This window comes from Hermetia illucens, chromosome 3 (assembly GCF_905115235.1).
Source record: "Hermetia illucens chromosome 3, iHerIll2.2.curated.20191125, whole genome shotgun sequence".
Lineage (NCBI taxonomy): Eukaryota > Metazoa > Arthropoda > Insecta > Diptera > Stratiomyidae > Hermetia > Hermetia illucens.
The window spans coordinates 31,060,703-31,084,412 of NC_051851.1; the positions used below are offsets into that span (position 1 = coordinate 31,060,703).

At 43.0% G+C, this 23,710-nt stretch overlaps 1 protein-coding gene across 2 annotated transcripts in view; it reads right to left on the reverse strand.

Moving 5' to 3' along the window:
• LOC119652892 (neprilysin-2) overlaps positions 1-23,710 on the reverse strand; it is a 51,678-nt gene that overhangs the window by 5,692 nt on the left and 22,276 nt on the right. Inside the window, exons 1-8 of one of the 2 annotated variants that reach the window (XM_038057263.1) lie at positions 14,596-14,712; positions 13,939-14,320; positions 3,259-3,551; positions 3,017-3,184; positions 2,814-2,897; positions 2,442-2,717; positions 2,104-2,357; positions 1,981-2,036 (exon numbers count right to left, since the gene is read on the reverse strand). In XM_038057263.1, the coding sequence (XP_037913191.1) occupies positions 1,981-2,036; positions 2,104-2,357; positions 2,442-2,717; positions 2,814-2,897; positions 3,017-3,184; positions 3,259-3,551; positions 13,939-14,320; positions 14,596-14,637 (1,555 nt within the window). In that variant the 5' untranslated portion in view covers positions 14,638-14,712. Of the gene's footprint in view, positions 1-1,980; positions 2,037-2,103; positions 2,358-2,441; positions 2,718-2,813; positions 2,898-3,016; positions 3,185-3,258; positions 3,552-13,938; positions 14,321-14,595; positions 14,713-23,710 lie in introns of those variants that run through there. The other variant, XM_038057262.1, reaches the window with a different exon arrangement.

Below are 23,710 nucleotides of genomic sequence, written 5' to 3' on the forward strand. Positions count from 1 at the left end.
ATTCGGCCAGTCACCAGGGACGAGCTGCTGAAGATCTGCAGTCGAATAGGCGACAGCAAAGTCCCGGGTCTGGATGGCATACCGAATAAGGCACTCAAACTTGCCGTCAAATGTAGACCGGATATGTTCGCGGAGCTGCTCGAAACGTGCATGTCCAAGGGTATCTTCCCTGCACAATGGAAGCGGCAGAAGTTGGTGTTGTTGCCTAAGGCCAGGAGAACCGTCCTTCCACACACCCACATGTCTTCTAGACACTATGGGGAAAATGTTGGAGCGAATTATTTATAATAGATTACTCCCAGTCGTCGAGAGCCAAGGTGACCTTTCAGATAGACAGTGTGGGTTCCGTAAAGCCAGAAGAACCATTAATGCCATCAAAATGGTTACTGGCTTGACCGAAAATGCAATTCACGGAAGGGGTTGTACCAGCAAATATTGTGTGGTGGTGACCCTGGATGTGAGGAATGCATTCAACTCGGCCAATTGGTACCATATACGAAAGTCTCTGGCGACGTTTGGTGTTCGCACTTACCTTGCCGCTATTATCGATAGCTACTTACACGAGCGGATGCTTTGGTATAATACCGATGATGGACCCAAGAAGTACGTAGTCTCCGCGGGTGTCCCACAGAGCTATGTACTGGACCACTACTGTGGAACATCATGCATAATGATGTATATAACCTTCCGGTTCCGGAGAAGGCCACGGTTGTGGGTTACGCCGATGATATAGCACTAGTTGTGATCGCAAAGCACCACAAGGATTCTGAGTTGTACTCAAGCGAAGCAATCAGTGGTGTTAAGACTTGGTTAGAGAGTGCTGGATTGGCACTCGCAGAGAAAAAGACGGAAGCGGTCCTCATCACTAAGCGCCGCAAAAGAAATTACGCCTGCATTAGAGTCGGGAATCGTATCATCACTTCCAAGCCTCAGCACATAGACCATACTAACGAAAAAGCATCCATCACTAGTATGGCTCTGACAACGATGATGCCGAACGTAGGAGGACCGCGGCATACTTGCAGGCTGTTCATAGCCAAGGTGGTGAGTTCTTTCATGCTGTATGCAGTCCCAGTTTGCACATTGCACTCGCACAGAACTTGTTATCAGATTAACTACATTGCGATCGGCAGTAAATTTAGGAGTTATCTTGTGGATGCGCATAATAAGAGAGGCGCTCAAATCAGATTTCAGAACTGTCTACCAAATCACGAGAGAAATTTAGCGTGGTAAAAAATCTGATAGTACGTTAACGGTCGACTCCTCATTCATGACAATGTGACAATGTTGAAGTGGGGCTTCCACCTCTTTAGGGAGCCCCACTTAAACAATGTTTTTAACAGTACCAGCTCTTGTGAGGTTCCGCCGGTGATGATCGCTAACATTCCGAAAAAAAGCTCCCTCTCCATCCTGCGTCAATTGAAAGGGTATTTGCGTTCTCCCGCTATCGCTAAATCAATAGTTAATTTGGAACAGTGTGTCAAGTATAGATCTTCGCTTCCCCGCTCTATGCAGGCCATGCATTCTTTTAGATAGGCACAAATTCTTATAATTACCTCCGAAAGGAGGAGGCGTAATAATACACGAACCCCGCTAAAAATCATGGCATCACGATGGTTTGCGATCCATAAACGCTGAGATGATACAAATTCCCCAACAAGGGGTTTAACTTCCGCTGGAATATTAAATCAGCGTTCCCTCCTAACGTACAGTATGTAGACTTGACCAGGATAAAGAAGACCGTGCCTATAAGGAAGTTCACGGAAGCCTTAGGAAGGACTTATTCAAACAATTCTGTGTAGTGACGGATGTTTCCCTGTTATGTCATTACTTTGCACGCCAATAATTCTCTGCTCAATTACCCTTAGCCCACCAATTGCAAAGATACATATATCTCCCATAGATAGGCAGAGGCGACACTTAGCTTTAAATATTCAGTGGACACAGCAAATAAATATAGATTCTCAATAGATAACATACCTATCGAATGGCTCAGGGTGTCGTAAAAGATCTTAGCAACAATTGGATACGCCCATCTGAAATTACATATATATGAGAACGTTGAAAAATTGGCAGGGGATTTTGATTTTCCAAAATACTCACGCCGTATGATTCTCCATATCCAATTCCTCATCAGGAACAATCTTATTTCTTTTATAAATTTTCAATACGTTTTCAAACCAATTGTCTGATGTTATCTCAATTTGATCTAATTCTTCTGTAATTGCAGTGATATTAGAAAGCACTGGCCATGGTTTACTTTGTAACTTAAGCGCTGAAAGTTTTACAAGTGCCGCCCCTTTCAATGACGGCGCTCGTTTTAAATGAGCCTTCAACGAGTCAAATACTATTTCGGTCTAAAATGAAGAGACGGAAATATTTTTAATTATTAGAAAATTTAAAAAATATCTAAATAAATTATAATGTGTCGATCTCCTTACCCTTTGTAATACTTCCTTAATATCTTCTTGCGAGTGTTGTTGCATGTAAAGTGCAGATGCCACTTTTGGTAGCGCCCACATTGTTGCTTTTGTGCAAACAATCGGATCGGGCCGTCCTTGTGGTAAAATTCCTAAAGCGAAAAGTAAGAGTATTGAATTATGCGCAACCCTCGTTGGATTCTTGCTAAGAAGCACTTGAAGGCTTTTCAAGTAATCTGAGCTTCTAACAACTATCGGTCCCGTCCAATTACATGGTATCATTTCAGTCCAATTTAGCTGAAATTATGAAATTAAATTTTGATGAAATCATGGTTTGCAAAAGAACAGCAAATAATGTCTTTTAAGTCCTTGTGCATATAATTTTATACTTACAAATGGATAAAATACTGATAACGATGAAGTATTGTACAATACTGAGCTTTCCCAATAACCTTTTCGTAAGTGCTCTGAGCGTAACTAGAATTGTAGAAATTATTTGATTAGATCCTCCAATGAAAATTAGGATACAAATAATTGTGTATCGGTTATTGCTAAATAAGGAACCATATATAACTTATTATAAACCATGCACTTACCTTATTCAATTGAGAAATAAATGTAGATATTGCTTCCTTTTCAGATTTCTTCTGATCAACTGTCAGCCCACTTGGCAAAAAACTATCCATTAATTCATCTAAAATTACAGGAACACTTTCGCGGACTCGAGATGGCGGCGCCTTGGGGCCCATCCATCTTACCTTACTCTACACAAGGGAGAGGTTTTAATCAAAAATTGAAAACAGATATTTTTAATTTAATTAGATAGAAATCAACTCACCTCTAATATTTGGGCTGAAGTACTTGGCCCTCCAATTATAAGGAGCACCTGCGGTCGTCGACCATAACTCAAATCATAGTGAACATCAATGAGAGGAGTTGGTCCCATTTCATATATTTTCGATATTAACGGAGCAAGACTAGATGGACCTAAAGCACCAATCGGTAAATAACCGCCTAATTTATCTAGAACTAAATGTATCGTTGATGAATTCGCTGTCTGTCGTAGACAACTGCCATATAAACGTCCTAACTTTCGAAAGGGCCCCGATGTGGTGTTATGTTGAAGAAGTACTAAAATTTTTAGGTATTATTAGTGATAGTGAAAAATTAAATAAGTAGAATGTGTTGTGAAAGCTTTAAATATGATATATGTTCTGTATTTTGAGCCATACCCAACTGAAATATATAAACTTAAGTGTTGGTCTTATTCTTATCGGAGCCATTGGGGACTCCATGACAATTGCCTCTACGGATAGGTAGAAGTAGTAGGATACGATGATCAGTCAAATGCCGATAGGACTTCTGGTAATAATCCTAATATGAGAGTCGAAAAGCCTAGCTATTCTCCCACAATTTTCCGGAGAAGACCGGCGCCTCAACGTTGACAAAACTACTTCTTCAATGGGTTCACAATCAGTAAGAAACTAGTTTTTAAGGTTTTTTGTAAAACTAAACCTTTTTAAAATCGGCTTACTGTCTGTCCGTCTGTCAGTCTTTTTTTACTGTAGGAAATCCACCATGGATACGCATCTAGAATCTAGGGCACGCATGCCGACTAAAACCTTCCACATTTTCTCCACACACTCCCCGCGGGACCACCATTCCGGTATTGCTTCGCGGAGCTGTTCAGTTCTTAGCTGTTCACTCTAAACGAGCTGCTACCGCTTTGCGTGGCGTTAATTGCTTCTGCTTCTGCTGCTTTCACCATTACAACTACCGCGTCCCATGCTGTACTTGATTGCACAATGTACCTTATCAGATTTTCCACCGTTAAACGGATATTTAGCTCTGTTTCAAACTTTCTCCTTGAGCTTTTAAATCTTGGGCAGGCGAAGAAAACATGTTTCCAAGGGCATTATAGTAGTGCTAAAAGAGATCAAACAATTCCTAGATTGGTTTTGAAATCCGCACCTCAAACCCAAGCAAAGCGCCCAACCCACAATCTGGAAAGGTTTCTCTGCATACTGATTCAAACAATAGTTTATGGTCTCGATCCAAAATATAACACAGGAAATGATGCGTAATCAGATTCAGATTTTACAGGTCCTTGTAAAAAGCAGACAAATTAGCTCAAACTATGTCGCAGGAATGCAAACGGCGCCAGCCAGCATAAATTGGAAATATGTCATTTCCTGTGAAACAAAGAAATCGACATGATGTTCATGTCCGAAACTCTTCTCACTCACAAAACGAGTTGATGAGTATTGGTTTTACAACACTAAGCATTCGGAAGGGAAGGCCCATGGAGGTACTGGGATACTTATCAAATCCGGTATTAAACATTATTCTCTAGCAGATTAGTTCAAAGACTACCTCCATGCAACTTCAATCCGATTACTGTAATAGACCAGCGAAGTAACCATCTCAAACATTCGAAGAATTTTTCAAAACTGTTGCCGCTGCGAACTTTCCCGCTAAGTACACTTATTGGAGATTCAGACTCCTAAAGGAATGGACGCGCCATCCCAAGGCGAGATCTAGCATCGCCTCATCTTATTTGTCTATAAATCCACGAAAAATACAGGACTTGATTGACTTTGGTGTTACTAAAAATGTTAGACTACGTGCCTATCATTTTGAAACGTACCAATGTACCTATAACAAGTCATAAAGGTAGGAAACCAACAACTAAATCAAAATTCACAGCAAATCAACACATCCATGAAAACCAGAGGTGAAGTAGACAAAACCCTGATGAAATTCAACGAAACAATGACCGTGGCTGCTCCACCAACACGACACCCATGTGTCGACAATCTTCCAAAAAATTCAATCCAATCCATTCCAAGCAAATCACAAATTGAAAATATAATGACGGGCGCAAATTTTGCAAAGCAAGGCTCTCTCGAAGATTAAGTAACTTTTTCCTGTGGAAAGCTACGAGAAGGATGAAGAGACCTGCTCAACGCAAATAACCACTGGGATCAGCACATCTCGTGATTGCAACATCCAAGTTGGCCTTGAACTGACACTACCTCATCTATACTTTGGATCTACCAATGACGTTTGTGGATGATTTTTATTTTAGGTATCCACACCGATCGTCAATGGCTTACAAAGTGGATAATTCACCTGAACAAATCGGTATCTCATAGTACATATCTCATTATCGGCCTGGGCAGACTAGACGAAACTAGAGAAAATATATTGAAACAAAGGCTCCGCAAATAAAGCTGATAACAAAAAGCATGCATTGGTTTTTAAATACAAATTCTAACCTGGGACTCAAGTACAATCGCCTACTCTACAAAGCCATCATAATATCAATATGGACTTACAGAATTCAGCTCTAGGGCCCAGTGTGCACATCTAATATCGAGAGACCAGTTCACAATACTACGAACCATCCTGATATGTGAAAAAAAATGTGAAGCAACATCGACAGAGACCTTAAAACTACCTCAGAGAGGAGATCTCAGTCACAGTGACGAAGTATAAAGAAAAGTTCAGTTCCCATATACTATAGCACTGGCGGGGAATAAATCTGAAGTTTAACCCTAAAATTCCCAAAGTCGTTATTAGTTTCTACTCTGAAAAGATACAATAAAAATCTCGTTGAAAGAACGAATCCAGGGTGTTTCTTGACGAACATAAGCCCTACTCACATAGTACTCCCGTGCCAAACCAGTATGCACTATAAGTGCAAGCTTTCTTAACATCAACCTTTTCCGTACTGACCATCCGCAACCCAATCTCGTGCCATCGGTATTGATATAGCCCTCGGCATTTGCCTAAAATCCCAGTCTCATCACACGCTAACAGTTTCAAATCAGTCAAAGTCAACCAATCCCTTGATTCCCGCGATTTTCAATCGATTTATTCCTTGTGATCCTTCCAACCAAGAGCACATAATAAAGTCTAGTGCCTAATAATAGCAGGAGACCTCATCGACACCCACGGTTACGATGCACTGCCGGACCAGCATGAGGAAAGTCTCACATTTTCTAACAAAGACCTATCTCAGCATCAGTCAGACAAATCTTTTTAAGAGGGCGTTAATTGCGGAGACGATGACTACCTCACGAACTACCGGAACTGACCAAGTTTTGTTAGGACCGAAGCGAGAAGAAATGCTGAAAACTAAGCACCACTCGCCCAACGCATTCTACCCAAACCAATTCAGGTTACTTGCATCCATCTATATAGTTCGCAGACGGCGTGCAAAGCACCACCACCTTGTTCAATCGCCAAATCCTACCAACGTATCAAATCTCAATCCCCTCGAATCCGGTAAGAAATGGCACGAATTCCTGTAAATGTGGAACTCGTTTCGTGACTTCCATCGATGGACATTATGATTATCGAATTGAACAGTCTCGCAGGCAGGATTTCGAGTTGTTCCTTGGCGAACCTAATCCTCACATAGCTTGCGCAAGTACAAACCCAGCTTGAATTTTTTTCTACTGACAGTCCACAATCCAATCCTGACGCAATTGGTAGCAGTACAGACTTCCACTTGGGGAAAAGTGCTCACTCTCTCGAATAATATTTCCTACCCGTCAACAGTTTCAAATCACTCGAAGTAAGTCTCATTTCTTTGGTAACACAATCGTTCACCATTTACTGTCCTGACCAAACTCACTTGGCCCTCAATTTCCAACTAATGGCTCCCTTCTACACTACAAGAGCACATAGTAAAGTCTGGTTCCGCATTTCGAGGAAGTGAATCACATTGAGCTTAATCTTCAAAATCAGGCTCAATCCACTCATACTTCTTTCAACAATATGGTATCCAACAATACTATCGACCAGACAGCTTGCAGTATACTGAAGTAATTCAGCAAATATGCAACGAACTAATTCCGGGCCGCCCCTTTAAGTGATCCCATTACACACCCTACTGATATCCCCGACGATATCAAATAGAAAAATACCCACCCTCGGAAACTCTCACCCGCAGTCTTCTCCTCACATTGAAGAACTCCACGAACTTAACGGTTTAATCGGCCAACAAATTTCAACCATGTATACTAATTATCTCCACATACGCCAACTTGTTCCACGTTCCGAAAAATTAAAAAAAAAAATCTCTTATCTGGGAAAGCAGTAATCCTGCCTCAAAATATTTCCCCGCCCGGAAAGGTAAGCATCTTATCAAGTTCTTTTCACCACTGCACTTTGCATGTTCGCGACCAAGTTTTCGAAACTGAGGTCAATGAATCAAGTTCCCTACAACCATTGCTCTAAAAAATACGCTGTAGTCATTTCCACCATCCTTACCTCAATTATCAACCACTGCCCCCTCAATACCCATTGCGCCACTGATTGGAAGTGTGTTCGTATAACCCCAATCCACAAAAAGGATCAAGCTATAGAACTATCTTCTTCTAAAAAGATATTTTTGTGGCTTCAATTGCATTCTCACTCCCGTCCTCTGCATTTCCTGTGTCATATCTCAAGTCGCCAACCGATCTCAACACTCGAACTTCTCGTCCTCAAAACGAGCATTCCTCTCGCTATAAACTGGAAGACCTTAACCAAAGCCTACTTTCTAGACCAATGATAACTTTTCGATTGCATATAGCAATACATACATCAACAGGCATCCCTCAAGGTTCTGTCCTTCATTGCTGACCTTCCTAAATCGAATCCTAACCCATATACTGTTATTATCTTCCTGAAAATACATAATACGCTCATTGCCAATGAAGCTACCTACCTTGGAGTGACATCGCACTCCTGTCATTCCCACATATTCAATATTTCGTAGGCGCTAAACCGTGTAAGCGGGACTTGCGAATCTCAATATTCCAATGGGCGTAGAGCAAAAATCCCGGTCCTGGGAGAAAATTAAACGGGTCCCTCATTATTCTTTCATTTCAGAAAATTCACCATTCAAACCCTTGCCAAAATTCCAGGCTGTGGGGATTACCACTTTCCCGTCTTCCTCTTGTCAGACCTATTTCCACAATGCAACACTTTGGACATGAAAATTGGGATTTTGAAAGTCTAGTCCACACGATAAAAAGCCTGGACTTTTTTGTATAGCGGGTGATAAAAGAAAATTATCCAAGTGTAACTAGCGTTTAGATAAGTGTCACATACTTGGCAACTTCAGAAAACATTAATCGACGGTTAGTGGGATTCCGGAAAGCAGGAGAGCTACTCCTACTACTCCCTGTGTCGCCCTGTTCCTTCTAGTGTCAGAGTTATAAATTTCCAAGCACGTATCACTGTTGTGCGATATTTAAGATTCGCAAGATTTAACTCCTTGAGTCCTCCTAGAGTGCAAAAACGGATCTCAAGAGTTTAGTACGACAGATGGTATAACACCTGGGCTACATTAGAGAAAATTCGTGCCTTGGTGAAAATTGCGCGGTTATTCGAAAGTACAACACCCAGAAAATTAAACTATGTTATCACAAATAGCTTATCAGACCTCCCCCGATTTTTTACTTCATCCTTTACCTCGATAATTGTCCGTCCCAAATTGAAAGGTTTCCTCTGAGAGAATGGAAAATGTCTCAGCTAATCTTAATAATTACTCTCAATAATGCTATATTCAAGTATGTATTAGGCATGAACATAAAGTCATATCTAATCTGAACAGAAGCGTGAAAATTGAAGAAGTTGGTCTCGTCAATTTTCTGGTGAATTTATACATTAATGTACATTAGCAATTCTATCAGAAAAAGAATGCCACTTGCTGCTCTTAGAAGATACTAAGTTCCCCCAGATTCTGTCAGAAAAAATAGCATGACTTTCTCCCAATCTGACAACTTAGTAACGCCTCTAAAATATTCATAAATGTAAGAAGCTTGAAAGACATTAAACGTATTTGATGGACATCACACGTAACACACAATTTTCACTCAGGGCTGATATCCTACAGGTGATGTGTTCATAAGCTCCACGAAAAGAAATTACAGGAACGTCAAGTAACTTTTCTGAGCATGTGTCACTACAAAGTAGAACGAACATAAAAATTCGATATATTAAATTAAATTGTGCAGAAAGGGAGTTTATGTCGCGTGAGAAGGGTAAACATGCATATGCGTCTCACCGAAATACAACATGACTATGTAGTTCGAATATGCAACAAAGTAGATTGCGATGTCAAACACGGCACTCTGAAATATGAGTCGATCAGGAATTAAATTAAGGAAATATGATAAGAAAGTGGAAAAAAAATTGTTCACACTCTAGAGAGATAAACCTAAGGCAAACAGAGAAATTCTGAATAAAGGATCCCAACTCAATTCAAATTTCGAGAAATATTCGAAAAACAAAACTAAGCCTGTCAATTCGAAACTGGTACTACTAAGCTGAATCCATGAGGTTTGGTTACCCTGAGTCCCCATCTACTCGATGGGAACAGAGGTACGAAAACTCTTCAACCGGGCAAAACAAACCGGGGACTGGTACAAAAATGCACTAACTGCGTATAGCAACGCGATCAGGGAAGCAAAACAGAACAGCTTCAGGGAAGTCTGTGAAGGGATCGTACAGATTACAGAAGCAACCAGGTTTTACAAGGCTGTTGCCAAAGACAGGGCAATATCCTCTGTCTGTTTGAAGAAGGAAGATGAGGAAGAGGACAGAGTACACCTGCTTCTCAGAACTCATTTCCCGGGGTCTTACCTCACGGTAACAGGTAACAACATTCTGCTTGACACCCCAACAACGAATAAAAGGGGAAGAAAGGAGAACTGGAAACTAGCAAAAGAGGTATGCTCAGAAGCTAGGGTAAGGTGGGCACTGGGAACTTTTAAACCACTGAAATCTACCAAAGTAGATGGCATTTTCCCAGCACTAATCCAGAGAGGCCTAGCAATCATCTTTGAGTCTCTTCTGTGGGTGGTAAAGGGGAGCATAGCACTGGGATATATACCAAGAGCATGGAGGCGGGCAAAAGTGGTATTTATTTCGAAAGCGGGTAAAAACGCTCCTTTTCACCCTAAATCTTTCAGACCAATTTGCCTAACATCATTCGTACTCAAAACGGTGGAGAAGATCATAGACAACTATATTAAAACTAACGTTCTAAACTGTAATCACCTACATCAGTGTCAACACGCTTACCGGGTAGGACGATCAACTACTATCAAGCTTCATTACCTGAGAGCCATAAGCTTACGTGAGGTTGAAATGAAACGAGAAACAGAGTTCAAATATTTGGCAATTATGCTTGACCAAAAATTACTCTGGAAGACACATGTCGGAAAGCCGCGAGGGTTCTGAACACTTGGAAAAAGCAGGAAAAAACGTTGTTGCAGCCCGAAAATACTACTTTGGATATACACTGCAATAGTAAGGCCAATGATTATCTATCGAACGGTAATCTGGCTGGTATCCCGAATTAGTAATACCAAGGGATAACATGACAACGAGGTTTGACTTCAATAGGAAGTTTGAAACACGATGAAGAAACAAGGCAAACTGGGAAAGCGTTTCCGTTTACGACCCCCTGAGCAGACGCAACTGTTTGATTGACACAGGTGCTGAGGTTTCGGTTCTCCCGGTATCCAAATGCGATCGATTATCGCCGCAGGCTTTAAAATTGGCGGCAGCAAATTCATCATCGATTCGCACTTATGGCTACAGTCAAGTTTACCTGAGTTTGGGACTTCCAAGCACGTATTCGTGGCGCTTCATTATAGTGGACGTTAGCACCCCCATTTTGGGGGCAGACTTTCTGTATGACTATGGTTTGTTAGTGGATTTGCGATGCAGGTCTCTCCAACAACCAACCTTAAGTCATCACGGACGTTCTCCACTTGCCTATCCGACACTCTATCAATTTTCGAAGACTTTGTCGAACCACGTGTTCGTGCACTTCTTCAAAAATACCGCAACATAGCTATCGATCATAGCTTCTCCGAGCCATTAAAGCATGATTTACAGCACTATATCAACACCACTGGCTATCTTATCTTCTCTAAAGTGTGTCCAGTACCACCACAGAAGCTCGCTGTTGCGTGGAAAAAGTTTGAAGAGATCCTCAAACAGGGTATATGCAGACCCTTAGACAGCTGTTGGGCATCTCCACTCCATTTAGTCCCCAAGCTCAATGGCGACCTTTTGAAGACTATCGACGCCTGAATGTTTAGACAATTCCAGACCAGTGCCCCATTCCATTCATCCAAGACTTGCGCATTATTTGGCAAACTGGACTTTTCGACTCTTCTTCACACGGATGACTTTTGGCCTGCGCAATGCGATGCAAACATTCCAGAGATTCATCCACTCCGTTCTCCGAAACTTGGACTACTGTTCCGTTTGCTTGGATGACGTTCTGGTCTGAGTGTAATTATGCGGTGTTTCCAGCGATTAATTATTTGAAATAATAAAAAAAAGTTGTTTTTTTCCTTTCGATGGTGTAGATATATTTATTCTGCAAATACTATATTTCAGGAACCACTTGTTCCCTTCATCAGCGCTAACAAGTCAGACTTGAGAAGAAGAAAGAAAGAAAAAACTTTTTTTTTATTATTTCAAACGTTCTGCTCGCTTCTTCCACCGAATCTGAGCATTTGCCATATCTCGAATGCATTTTCCAACGCTTCCTTGAAAATTACCTAATTCTCAACATTGACAAATGCAAGTTTCTCCAGTAGCAGGTGAAATCTCTAGGCCATTTCTTCAACCCGACCCAGTCAAAGTGCAGGCGATCGCGAGGTTTCTGCTGCCAAAGACGGTCAAAGACCTTAAAAGGTTCTTGGGTTCTACCGTCGTTTCGTCCCCAAGGCCGTTATTCATTCGTCATTACTTAACGCCTTCATGTCTGGTCCTAAGGCCAAGGATTCGCAACTGGTTGCATGATCTCCAGAAACCGTCCAGGCATTTGAAACCTCTAAGCAGCAGCAGGTACTCTTTTGGCATTCCCTCAAGAAGATGCACCTCTAGCCATATTCATCGATGCCTCGGACATATCTTTAGCAAAGGGAGAAACATCGCTGGCAACCATTGGGTTTTTTTTCCAAAACTGTTGAATTCCACTCAACGATATTACAGCGCCTATTATCGCGAATTATAGCCGCGTATCTGAGTATTAAGCCCTTCCGATATTTCCTTGAATACAGGCACTTACCTTTCATCAGCCAGTTTAATTCAGTTTTATTCAACATATGTCCGGTAAAAATAACTTAGTCTCTGACTTTTTGTCCGTTGTAACCCTGAAGGATGACGCAGTTCTTCAGAGTCTGTAATCCGACTCCAAATACAACTTCAAGGAGTTCTCTATCTTCAGCTTACATTCCTCTATCTACTGCAAGATCTCTGGAAAGGGACTTAGGCCATATATTACGGCCGCTTTTTGTAAAGAAGTCTTCCGCTCGGCGCACGATCTTATGCATCCTGGCATTCGGACAACGAATCGATTAGTCTCCAGCAAGTATTTCTGACCGTCCAAGAACTCTTGGACCAGATAGCATACTTTATGCCAAAGGTCACTAGACATGCTAGGAAGAAGTGGGTGTATTCCTTAGGTTACCAAGGCGCTTCAACATTATACACCTAGACATTATAGGCCCTTTGCGTAACTCGCATGGCTACAAGTATTGCCGATTATTAACCGGTTTACACGGTGGTCTGACATAACAGCACATCAATGTGCTGAGGCCCTCTGTCGCGACTGGATTCCGCACTTTGGTGTTCCCGCCTTCATCATCAAAGACCAGGGAATGCAATTTAAATCCACCCTCATCTCGGAGCTCGGAAAGCTCCTGGGATTCAAACGTTAGAGGACAACTGCATATCATCCGCAGCCCAATGGGATGCTAGAACTTTGGCATCGGAACCTGAAGGCAGCCATTATGGCGCGGGACAAGCCGTCCTTTGTCGCAGGCCTTGACTTTCGTTCTACTTAGCCTCCGTACAATCGTCCGCGAAGAGTCTGCTGCCAGCCATGCTTAACTGGTGTAAGGGGGAAATCTCAAACTAATTGGTGATCTGAAAGAAGAGACGGCTTTGGAGAGACCGGATTATTGCCCTTACTACGAGAAGGCGTGCCCAAATTGAAGCCACCTCCATCATCTCATCGCACGCAGCCGACGGTACACACCCCTGGCGAACTTGAAGTTTGTACCCACGTTCTGGTGAGAGCTGATACCTTTCGGAAGCCGCAACAGCCACCATTCAAGGACCCCTATAAGATACTCGAGCGTGGGGAGCACTCGTTCAGTCTGGACATCAGTGGCAAGCCCAAGAAGATTTGAAAAAGCGGGAATACTTCTTACGGAGGAATCGTTGTCCTGTGAAGAAGGCCTTGCCAGCTAAATTGATTTTTTAAAAATTTTAAAAAATAATTGAATTAAATTAGTTAGAAATCAGAATTCGAGGAGTGAAGAACTCCTCTCTTAGGGTTCTAAAAAGATATAACTATACAATCATCATTCAAAAAAATATGATGTGGAATAAAAACCTCAACCTCTTCATCGTTTTGCTCCTGAACGTTTACGAATCCTTTAAAGCTTCCACAACTAAAACAAGGGAATAGCAATTAAAAAAGTCTACTTACATTGCATCTGCATATCGACACTCTCTTGAGCACTTCGTATCGCTCTCAGGCTACCTTGATTCGTTGTACAACTAAACTCCTTGAAATTTTTGCAAGGATCCAAATTCCAATTCATCTTCGCCTGAATACTGGCTGCCGCAACTCGGCACACATGATCATTGCATTCCGGTGGTGGTGCGGTGGTAGGCATGCAGTCTTCATCGTCTGAGTAGCAATCGCGCGGCAGTTGCGAAGGAGCAGTACTAATTAGGAAAAGGATTGGCGAAGCAACAAGCAAAGAAGTCACTAGGAGGGTTGCTGTGGTTATTGCAATCTTGTGAACTGTTGCCGATGTGCGAAGCCAGATGCATGGGGCGCAACATATCCATCCCAGTGCGGTGTTCTGAAACAAGTAAATGAGAAAAGTTCACTATTGGCGTCCCACGTTTCATGAACAAAGGACAAACACGCAATTTATCGCAGGGGATCAAAGCAATCACACTTTTTGTCAACGGGAAACATGCCACCTATTTCTGATTGTTTGCCAAACGAATCAAACACGAACTTCCAGTAAATTCAGGTTGTCACGAAAAATGGCGAGAATTTAATTGCAAATGACCAGCGTCAATAGAACCACTAAAATTAGAACTAATTAATATTTGTTTCCATGAAACCTACAATTCCTGCTGCTCTCAGTCTTTCATTTATTGTCTCCAACATATTTACTGAAACTGCTACCGATCGAAAGATTGATTGCTTATATCCTGTTTCACCTTTAACTGCATAAGGACTACGTAGCGGAGCATACCCATACATATCACTGGTTTGACCTTTCCATTCAATATTTCTCCATCGTCGTCACGTTGTCTTCATCGAAATAAAAATCGATTATTCACGTAAGCGCAGAAGGACATAAACTTCGGTGCCGTTAATAGAGTCGTGTTTTTCGTATAAATCCGTATCCCAAAGCGCCTATTTTACCCGATATGGAATCCTTCTTGACACGAACTCACAGCAGCAGATAATAAGTATTGTACGAGGATACTGAAAACATGCAATCGTGAAATATACGTGTCTGTGGAAACTCCGATGGGACTGGATAAACATGGAAATATACATAATTTGCGAATATTGCCACATGGAATTCAGGATGGGAATGGTTTCATCCTTTCGTTTATGTAACTTTTATACGAAAATCAATAGTTATGGCTTAAAGTTCACTAGAGGGGCTGAGTTCCGGTGTAGCTCTAAGGAACTAATTTCCGGTGTAACGTTATCAAAACATCGACCATTTGGTGGTATTTTTTCATAATGGAGAAAGTTATTCAGCGCAAAAAATATTTGGTACCTTTTACTATTTGAACGTCACTTTAGGGAACAATGGGAAATATCTGACGAAGCCTGACATGCATAAACAATGGACTGAAATGTGATAGGAGAAACGAAAGTACAAAGTTTCCTCTTTCCAGATGTGGAAAAACCATTTTCCCTACATACTCAGTTTAATTGATTCAATCATTAGTAGCACAAACCTAAACTAATGTATTCGGTGCCTGGATTAATAGAAGGATGTCTGGGGTTCTGAAGAGATTCAGGCTCAAGCTAAATTTTTTTGCTTTTATGGGGAGGTATAAACATGTTAGAAAGATAAGTCTTCTCTGGATCAACCGCGTAATCGTCGGAGCTAAAGCTGGTACGTGTGGGAATCCCACCTGCTAAAAGCCACCCCCACCTCTTTAGCCCTTACCCCACGAGAAACCATGTAGATATTACTTCGTTTTCGTTGAAGACAAAATACTTTCAGCCTCTCCAAATCCCCTCCTTCAGCAGCTCGTTTTTATCTTTAGAATTGTGTAGGTAACTTCTAACCAGTTCTCCTTCGATTGAAGCATCTCCTTTCATCGAGCTCAAGTTCGGCTTCAGTATTTCATTCAGGTTCCTTCATTCGCTAGCGAATCTCAGACATAAGATACTCTGGATCTTCTGGTGTGCCACCATATCCAGGACAACTTGGGGAATCATCTAAATTGGTATAGATACTGGCTGTATTAGCCACCGTCCTCTGTGAGGAGCTGGGTAATATAGTGGTTAATTTCAACATGTCCTTGCTGGAGCGGCTCCCTAATATTTCGATTGAAGTTCTACATTCGCCTATTCCTAAAGGACTCGCCCCATCGGTTTTGCCAGTGGCCATATGACTCCAATCTTGCTGCATTCTTGCACTATACAAAAACCTTATTTCTCCAGACTGTACCCCAGCTGCAATTATGCTCACCCCCATCAACACAACGTCATCAGATGTAAAAATGCTGTAAATAATACAGCCAATCTTCGCAGCTACCATACCTTCCCCTTTTGTCAAGCATACTCTAGCTGCTCTTTAAAGCTTAAGTTTCAGGATCATCATCATTATTATTGATTCCACTCTGGTTCTCCGACACACTCTCGCCATTTTCGACAATCGGTAGCAATGTTTTGTAGATAACCCTTTCCATCATATTTCCCATTAGAAAAGACAAGAAAAACGGACAATACGACGCTGGATCTCCAAACGGTTTATTGGGTTTGGAAAGGTACACAATTTTTTTCTTTGTCCTTCTTCTACGACCTAGCCTTCGCTGCCAACTTTAAACCTTAAGGCAAGACATTTGCGGAAGTCCTTAGTGAAATCTCCTACAGGATGAAACCCGAAGACAACGAAGCAGAGGTGTCTTCCATACTGAAAACGAGGAGTGGCGGAGTTCTCGTCAAACTGGGCTCAAAGACGACTAACATGAGGACGTTCTGCGAAGCGGTCAAGTGGTTATTGGGGGGTTCCCAGCCTAGAGCCCATGTGCTCTCTAGAAATCCGGGATCTTGACTGCCTCACCGAAAAGGTCGAAGTGGAGGAGGCGATGAAGCGTGAATGTCCAGAGGTAACCAATGCCCAAGTAGGAATCACATCTCTAAATGCTCGAGGCCAAAAACTCGCCATGGTGGAAGTCCCCGAGTAATATGCGAGAAAACTTCTTACCAGCGGAAGAATCAAAATTGGATGGGTAGTATGCAGGGTGCGAATGTGGATAGTCCCCACCAATTGCTACAGGTATCTGGACTATGGACACACGTCAGCAGCTTACAAAGGACCGGACTGGAGAGCAGCATGCGGGAGATGCGGCCGAGTGGGTCATGAAGCGAAGACCTGCAATGAAAGCGAAAGTTGCGTTCCCTGCAGTGATCGTGGCACGTCTGGTGAGAGCGTCACACACACTGCGGGCTCGGGACGGTGTCCGATCTTCAGGGCGGAATTGGGGAGGTCTAGGATGCAAACGTAGTGATCCGCATTTTACAAATTAACATGCACCGGAGTGCAACCGCTCACCAGTTGTTAGCACAGTATGCTGCGGAAGTAAATGCTGATCTAGTGCTAATTAGTAAGCAATACCGAATCAAGGACCTGTCCTCATAGTATCTCGACTTATCGGGCACCACTGCCGTTGGCATCATCGGTGGACGGGTGGCGAGTCCCAGAAGACTTCTCGGCAAGTGATCACCAGTACATCGCGTTCGATGTGGTTGACGCTACTTCCCAGCGAGCACCAACGCGACGCTTCCCCTTCCTGTGCAATGTCGCCAGGGTGAACATCGTGAAGTCCGTTGAAGCTCTTGGAGCAGGCAGGGCCGCGCTGAAGAGCACTCCGGGGGTGGTAGTGTCACAGCTGTAAATTCAGTGATGAACCTGATTACGACGGCATGTGAGGCTTCCATGCCCCGGAGGGGCCCCAGTCGCGACAAGTCTTCTATGTATTAGAGAACGGCAGAAATTGCCGACCTACGGAGGGAGTGTCATAAGGAGGCATGCGTCATAAAGGCACAGTAAAGATCAGCAAAAAGGAGATTCTGCAGCACCATAAATAAAAGCAAAGCTCGCGGCTGGCAGAACCTTGTCAACGAAGTGAATGAGGACTCGTAAGGACTTGGCTATAAGCTTCTCACCCGGAAAATCCGGGCTCTGCGGAGGCCCTCCATACTAAATACCGACCAGATGGACCGGATTGTGCGGGCATTGTTCCCCAGACATCCTGTACGGGTTGATGTCAATGCGCAGAATACGTCTAGGATTGGCCCCGTTTCACAATGAGAGAGCTCAAAGAAGCGGTTCACACTTTGAAAAACAGGAAGGCATTTCGGCGGAAGTTTACAAACTGGTGTTCCGCCAAAATTACTGCTTGAGGCGTTCTACGCTTGCTTGAAGGAGGGCATTTTTCCTGTCGCTGGAAAGTGGCCAGACTTGCGCTGATCAGCAAGGGTTAAGGAGATCCGGAGCTCCCGTCTGCTTACTGACTGCTGTGTATGCTTAACACCGCCGGGAAAGTGCTCGAGAAGCTCATAGGGAGTAGACTCGCTGAAGCGATCCGCGCTGCGGGGACTTATCCCTAAGGCAGTCAGGGTTCAGAACAGAATTCGGTAAGATGGACAGATATGCTAGGCACATTAGAAAACTCATTTCACGTGCTAAACTATCTCTTACGGATATTGAGGGATTATCTGAAAGACCGCTCGCTGCTCTATGAGACGCTAGAGGGCCAAAGGAGGATGGAAATCACGTCGGGAGTAGCGCAGAGTTCCATCCTAGGCCAGAACTCTAGAACGCTTCCTATGATAGTCTGCTGAGAGTCCATATGCCCGAAGAGTCGCGCTTGGTCCGTTATGCAAACGACGCGACGTTGCGGCACTTGGCATATTGATACAACGGGTAAGCGGATAGATGACTGCTCACAGTTTCAGCCTTGCGCTGGAAAAAACCGAAGTAGTCGTCTGACCAGAAGAAGAACCCCGACCCTGCGTCCCATATCAGCGGTTAAATACCTTTAACCGAGGGAATCAGCCTACTCCTTCCTGTATGTGCTTGGTGACTTTACAATTCTGGCACGCGATGCACTGTTTGGCCCAAGATTTAACATCCTTATTTATTGAGGGTCAGAAATATTTGTTGTGACAAGCCGATTCGGTGTCCGAATGCCTGGGTGCGCAAGTTTGTGTACTGCATGGAATACTTCCTGGCGAAAGCTGGCCGGGATATATGACCTAGTTCCCTTTTCAGAAGTCTCGCAGAGTATTTTGGAGGTTGAGCTGAATAGGGGAAACTCCCGGAATTTGTATTTAAGGTTGTCCCTCAGGTTTGGAAGCACTGAATCATCCTGCTGCGCCCCGGAGATTGCCGAAAAATCGATGTGGCAAGAATTTTAACCTCTAAGATGCGTGACAAAACACCTGCAACTACATTTTCCTGTATTTCCTAAGTAAACTGGCTTATGAAGTGCAGGTGTCGTAGTTGGCGAGGGGACGCTTTATCGGACTTCTTCTTAAATGCGAAGGTAAGAGGCTTGTGGTCCGTGAACGTGAACGGTCTCCCTTCTAGGAAATATCGGAAATGAAGCTCAACGGATGCCAGATTTGGTTCACCTTTTAGTGAAAAGGAGCACATAATGCGATGTCTGAGGCATCGACGAATACGGCTAAGGGTGCATCTAGTTGAAGGAATACCAGGAGTATAGCGTCTGCCAGCTGACGTATGGTCAGCTCAAATGCGTCTGTGGACCACGCGTTGAGGATCCTTGATGTTGTGCAGCTTTGAGCAAAAAACGACAATGCAAGTTTAACATGCCCAAAAACTTCGCAGATGCTTGACTGTTTTAGATTGTGGGAAGTCTGTGATGGCTTGATCCTTAACTGTTTCCATTTTAATTCCCTCAGGAGAAATCGTGTGGCCTAAAAAGTTCACCTGCTGTTGAAGGAATTTGCATTTTTCAGGTTAAGTACAAGACCGCCGTCACCGCCGCCATGCCAGAAGACAATACTCCGCTGATCCCACCACATGCACAGCATCGTCTTCCGTCCGAAGTGATTTGGTCTTGCAGAAGATGTCGCTGGTTGGCCGGCATCAACCCACGATTTTTTTCGTTTAGGATTCTCAAAATAAATCCACTTTTTGTCACTAGTCACAATCTGATGCAAAAACATATTTTTCTTGTGTCTTTTTCACGCTCCTTGTCGCTCAGATCGAAATCGCTATCTTTGAACCGACGGAACCAGTCTCGGCACGTTGTTTCCGATAGAGCATTGTCGCCGTAGGCCTCCACAGGCATTCGATGCAATTCAACGACTAATTTCTTCAAATTGAAGCAACAAAGAAGAGCTTCCCACAAATGTTTTTTTCCGGGAACAAAACTGGACGTGATTATTGAAGAGAAAAAATATGTTTTTGCATGAAATTGCTGGTGATATGGACTGACAATTGTTGACAAATGTCGAACTAAAAAGAAAAGAATATGGGATGCTCATAGCTCTCTGACGCCATCTGGGAGCAAACAGCGGATTTAAGCTTGTACACCTGGTATTAGAGGATAATGTAGGGGGCCTATTCTTTGTCGTCTGAGTGCTTGTAACTATAGTTTCCGCACTCCCTCAACGCAGGCACGAATTACCCGCGATAGTAGATATGTCTATTTCTGATCCACATGAATCGACCGACCATTTACATTTACAATATTTACTGAAAAATGATAGAGTGATATCACTCTTTCATTATTCAGTAACACTGGACACTACCTTGTCGTGGTGGGGGAGCCTATAGTAGTTTACAACTACACTAAGGGTGTCCAAAATATGAATTTGGAAACGAAAGATATAAACTCTCCAACTGGTAAGAAGTCACAGACTTCGAATCCACCCGCGAACATGAGCAATCATATCGCGGCCGAGGCGCGGATTCATACCCGCCTATAGATAAATCTCTAGAAGGCATGCTTTCCAACTCAGTGCAAAGCTTGCATTTAGTGCCTACGGCGAAGTTAGCCAGAAAGGAAAGTACGGTAACTCTCAACTTAAGAGAAACTGAAAATCCAACTACGGCTGGCTCGTCCGCAGTATTGCAGCCCAAATCTACCCGCAAATGGAAGAGGAAGGCTCGGCAGAACGGAACTTCGGCCACCAAAGAGGGGGACTACAGGCTGAATCCTGCCTGTCAGAACCTTCTCCTTCACCCTTACCGGGAAAAACGGAAGAACGGGAACCTGGTGACGTGGGCGGTTTAATGTCAGTATGTGGAAATGGATCCAAGCAGCCCGGACACCGTGAATCTGGAAAGGTCACAAGCCGGCGGCAGAAGAGAGGACTGCGAAGGAAGATGGAGCACCTTAGGAATGCAGACATAGACGTGTCTGTACCACTAGACGCGGTAACGTCCAGAGAAATCGGACGCAAAGAAGCGGAATCTCCGGCGGAAGATGGAGATAAACTGGAAACCCCGGTAAGATCCACACTGGACACACCAGACTCCAGCCTTAAAGTGGCTCCAGCAGATAATCCCAACTTTGAGTTCCGGCGGTCGGCCCAAGTTCGCTATTGTGAACACTGAGCTACGCAGGACAGAACATGTCGGATGTTGGTTACCGGGCCCTCGAAGGAAGGCAGAGAACATCATCCGCATGCTGGGTGAACAAAACCCGGGCATGGACTTTGGACATTGAAGGGTAAAGTTCATGAATGCCAGAAAGGACAAATCTACAAACATGGAGGTTTCAACTTGGTATTCGAACTGGACCAAAAGTGTCTCATATGGTACTCCACTTTTTCCTAGATAAACTGAAATTCAGTCATATCAGGAAACTGTTCCTCTCCATTTTGAGAGCGAAGAACAATGATGGTCTCTTCGACTCATACTATATAGAGCAAATTGCAGCATCTTCGGTGCACTCTCCCACAATGGAGCTACGCGCGGAGGATAGTGCATACAGGGGCGGAACCCCCGTATGGGAGCTTGCACTGGTGAGAGAACTACAAATTGAATCCTACTTGCTAGTAACTTCTCCCATACCTTCCAAGGAACTGACTGCACGATAGCTGAGTTAGTTACACGTTAGCCTCTCGATCTGCTGATAAAATGTTCTCATTGAAAATAAAATGAAAGAAAAAGTACAGTCAAAAGGGAGGAACTCTGGGATTGTGCTAAACTCCACAAAAATTGAATACTATACACTGCCTCTGATATCTCCACCTAGTCTCCCAAATTAAAATAGAAACATACAAATTTCTCGGAATCAAATATTTTATTCAGAATTATGTTTACTTCTGAAAACTTTCAGCTCACGCATGTACAAATTACTAACGTCTTCAGAGATATGTCTATCTTTCAAGAATACATACCACACGAACTTATCAACCATCACAAAATAGATTCTAAAATGGAACTTCAATCCTCCGACATGATAAAGCCATTTAACTTTTCATGCCATTTCCCATTGTGATATTAATCCCTCGAGAAAAATTTTATGAAAACTTGTTAGATTTTCAGAACATCATCTCATGGACACGCTTTTATTCTTTTCTTATGGAGCAGATCCTACAACTCAAAGTTTTTTCACCGAAGGGCCAGAATGGGGATAAGCAAAATGTTCCTTTTGTTGCGTACGTGAAGATACAATAAAATAAGGAGAAAGCATATTGTTTCGTCAAGTAATCAACAAGTGGATGGTTAGGAGCATCTTCAGCTCCGGCTTGAGTGCATGCTAATAATTTTGCCATTCTTATGTTAAACGAGTTGGTTATACTCGTGCACACTACTCGTATGTGCATGGTATCTCTTTCAGTTTGCGGATAATTTGCAACGCTTTCAGTTTTCGCACTTTCGTCATATGTACTTAAATAGCATCCATGGATGGCCTGCTATTATAAACAATAGCAAACGCCTGAGGGTATATCACTATTCATTGCACTTCCACACGTGTTTAGGAAAGGTATTCCTTGACATCTTTTGCATTCCGAAGATGCCAGTTGAGAATTACCAAAAAAATCCCGAGTATGGTCTCAAAGCACGTATAATTTAAAAGGGCTTAATTTGCAATTAGTAGTAATTAGCCTCGGCGAATTTTCCATTCACCCAATTCAAGTACTCGAAATCTGACCTTCTAAAAATTCAAAATGAATATTTGTGCCTGGGTTAGATAACTTTACCGAAAAAATGAAAGAAATATGGGACCATGTATGTTGAGTGAGGTTACTTGCAGAGAAATTAGCTCGTGCGCAGTAAATGGTTAGTGGGTATTTCGTCACTTGGTTTTTGGCCTTAACATCAGTTCAAGTGTTCCCCACACTCGACAGCACTATTTTTTCTCAATTACCTCGTAATGGAGTTATGCGAATTGTTTATTTTATACTATATTATGTATATGAGCGATAATGATATTGTAATACGATAATAAGAATAACTCAGCAATTTTGGATTTCAAAGGCCCAGAACTTTTATATATTGTACAATCCACAATAACTTTTCTGTGGCCATTAGACCTGCACCATGAGTCTAAAACTGCAGGCACTGGTCCTCTACTGGTGGCCTTGAAATTTGAAATGAATGTTGAGAAACTCATTGGAATAAGGTGGCCTCATTTAGGTTACTTAACTCAAGCTCTTGCCTTTGCTGATAACCATGTCGATTTGGGAAGGTTACAAAAACAAATCAATGTTCTGGCGCAAGGACGAAATCATCATCATCAACGGCGCAACAACCAGTATCCGGTCTAGGCCTGCCTTAATAAGGAACTCCTAACATCCCGGTTTTTCACCGGGGTCCACCAATTCAATATCCCTAAAAGCTACCTGGCGTCCTGGCCTACGCTATCCTCCATCTCAGGCAGGGTCTGCCTCGTCTTCTTTTTCTACCATAGATATTGCCCTTATAGACTTTCCGGGTGGGATTATCCTCTTCCGTACAGATTAAGGGACCCGCCCACCGTAACCTATTGAGCCGGATTTT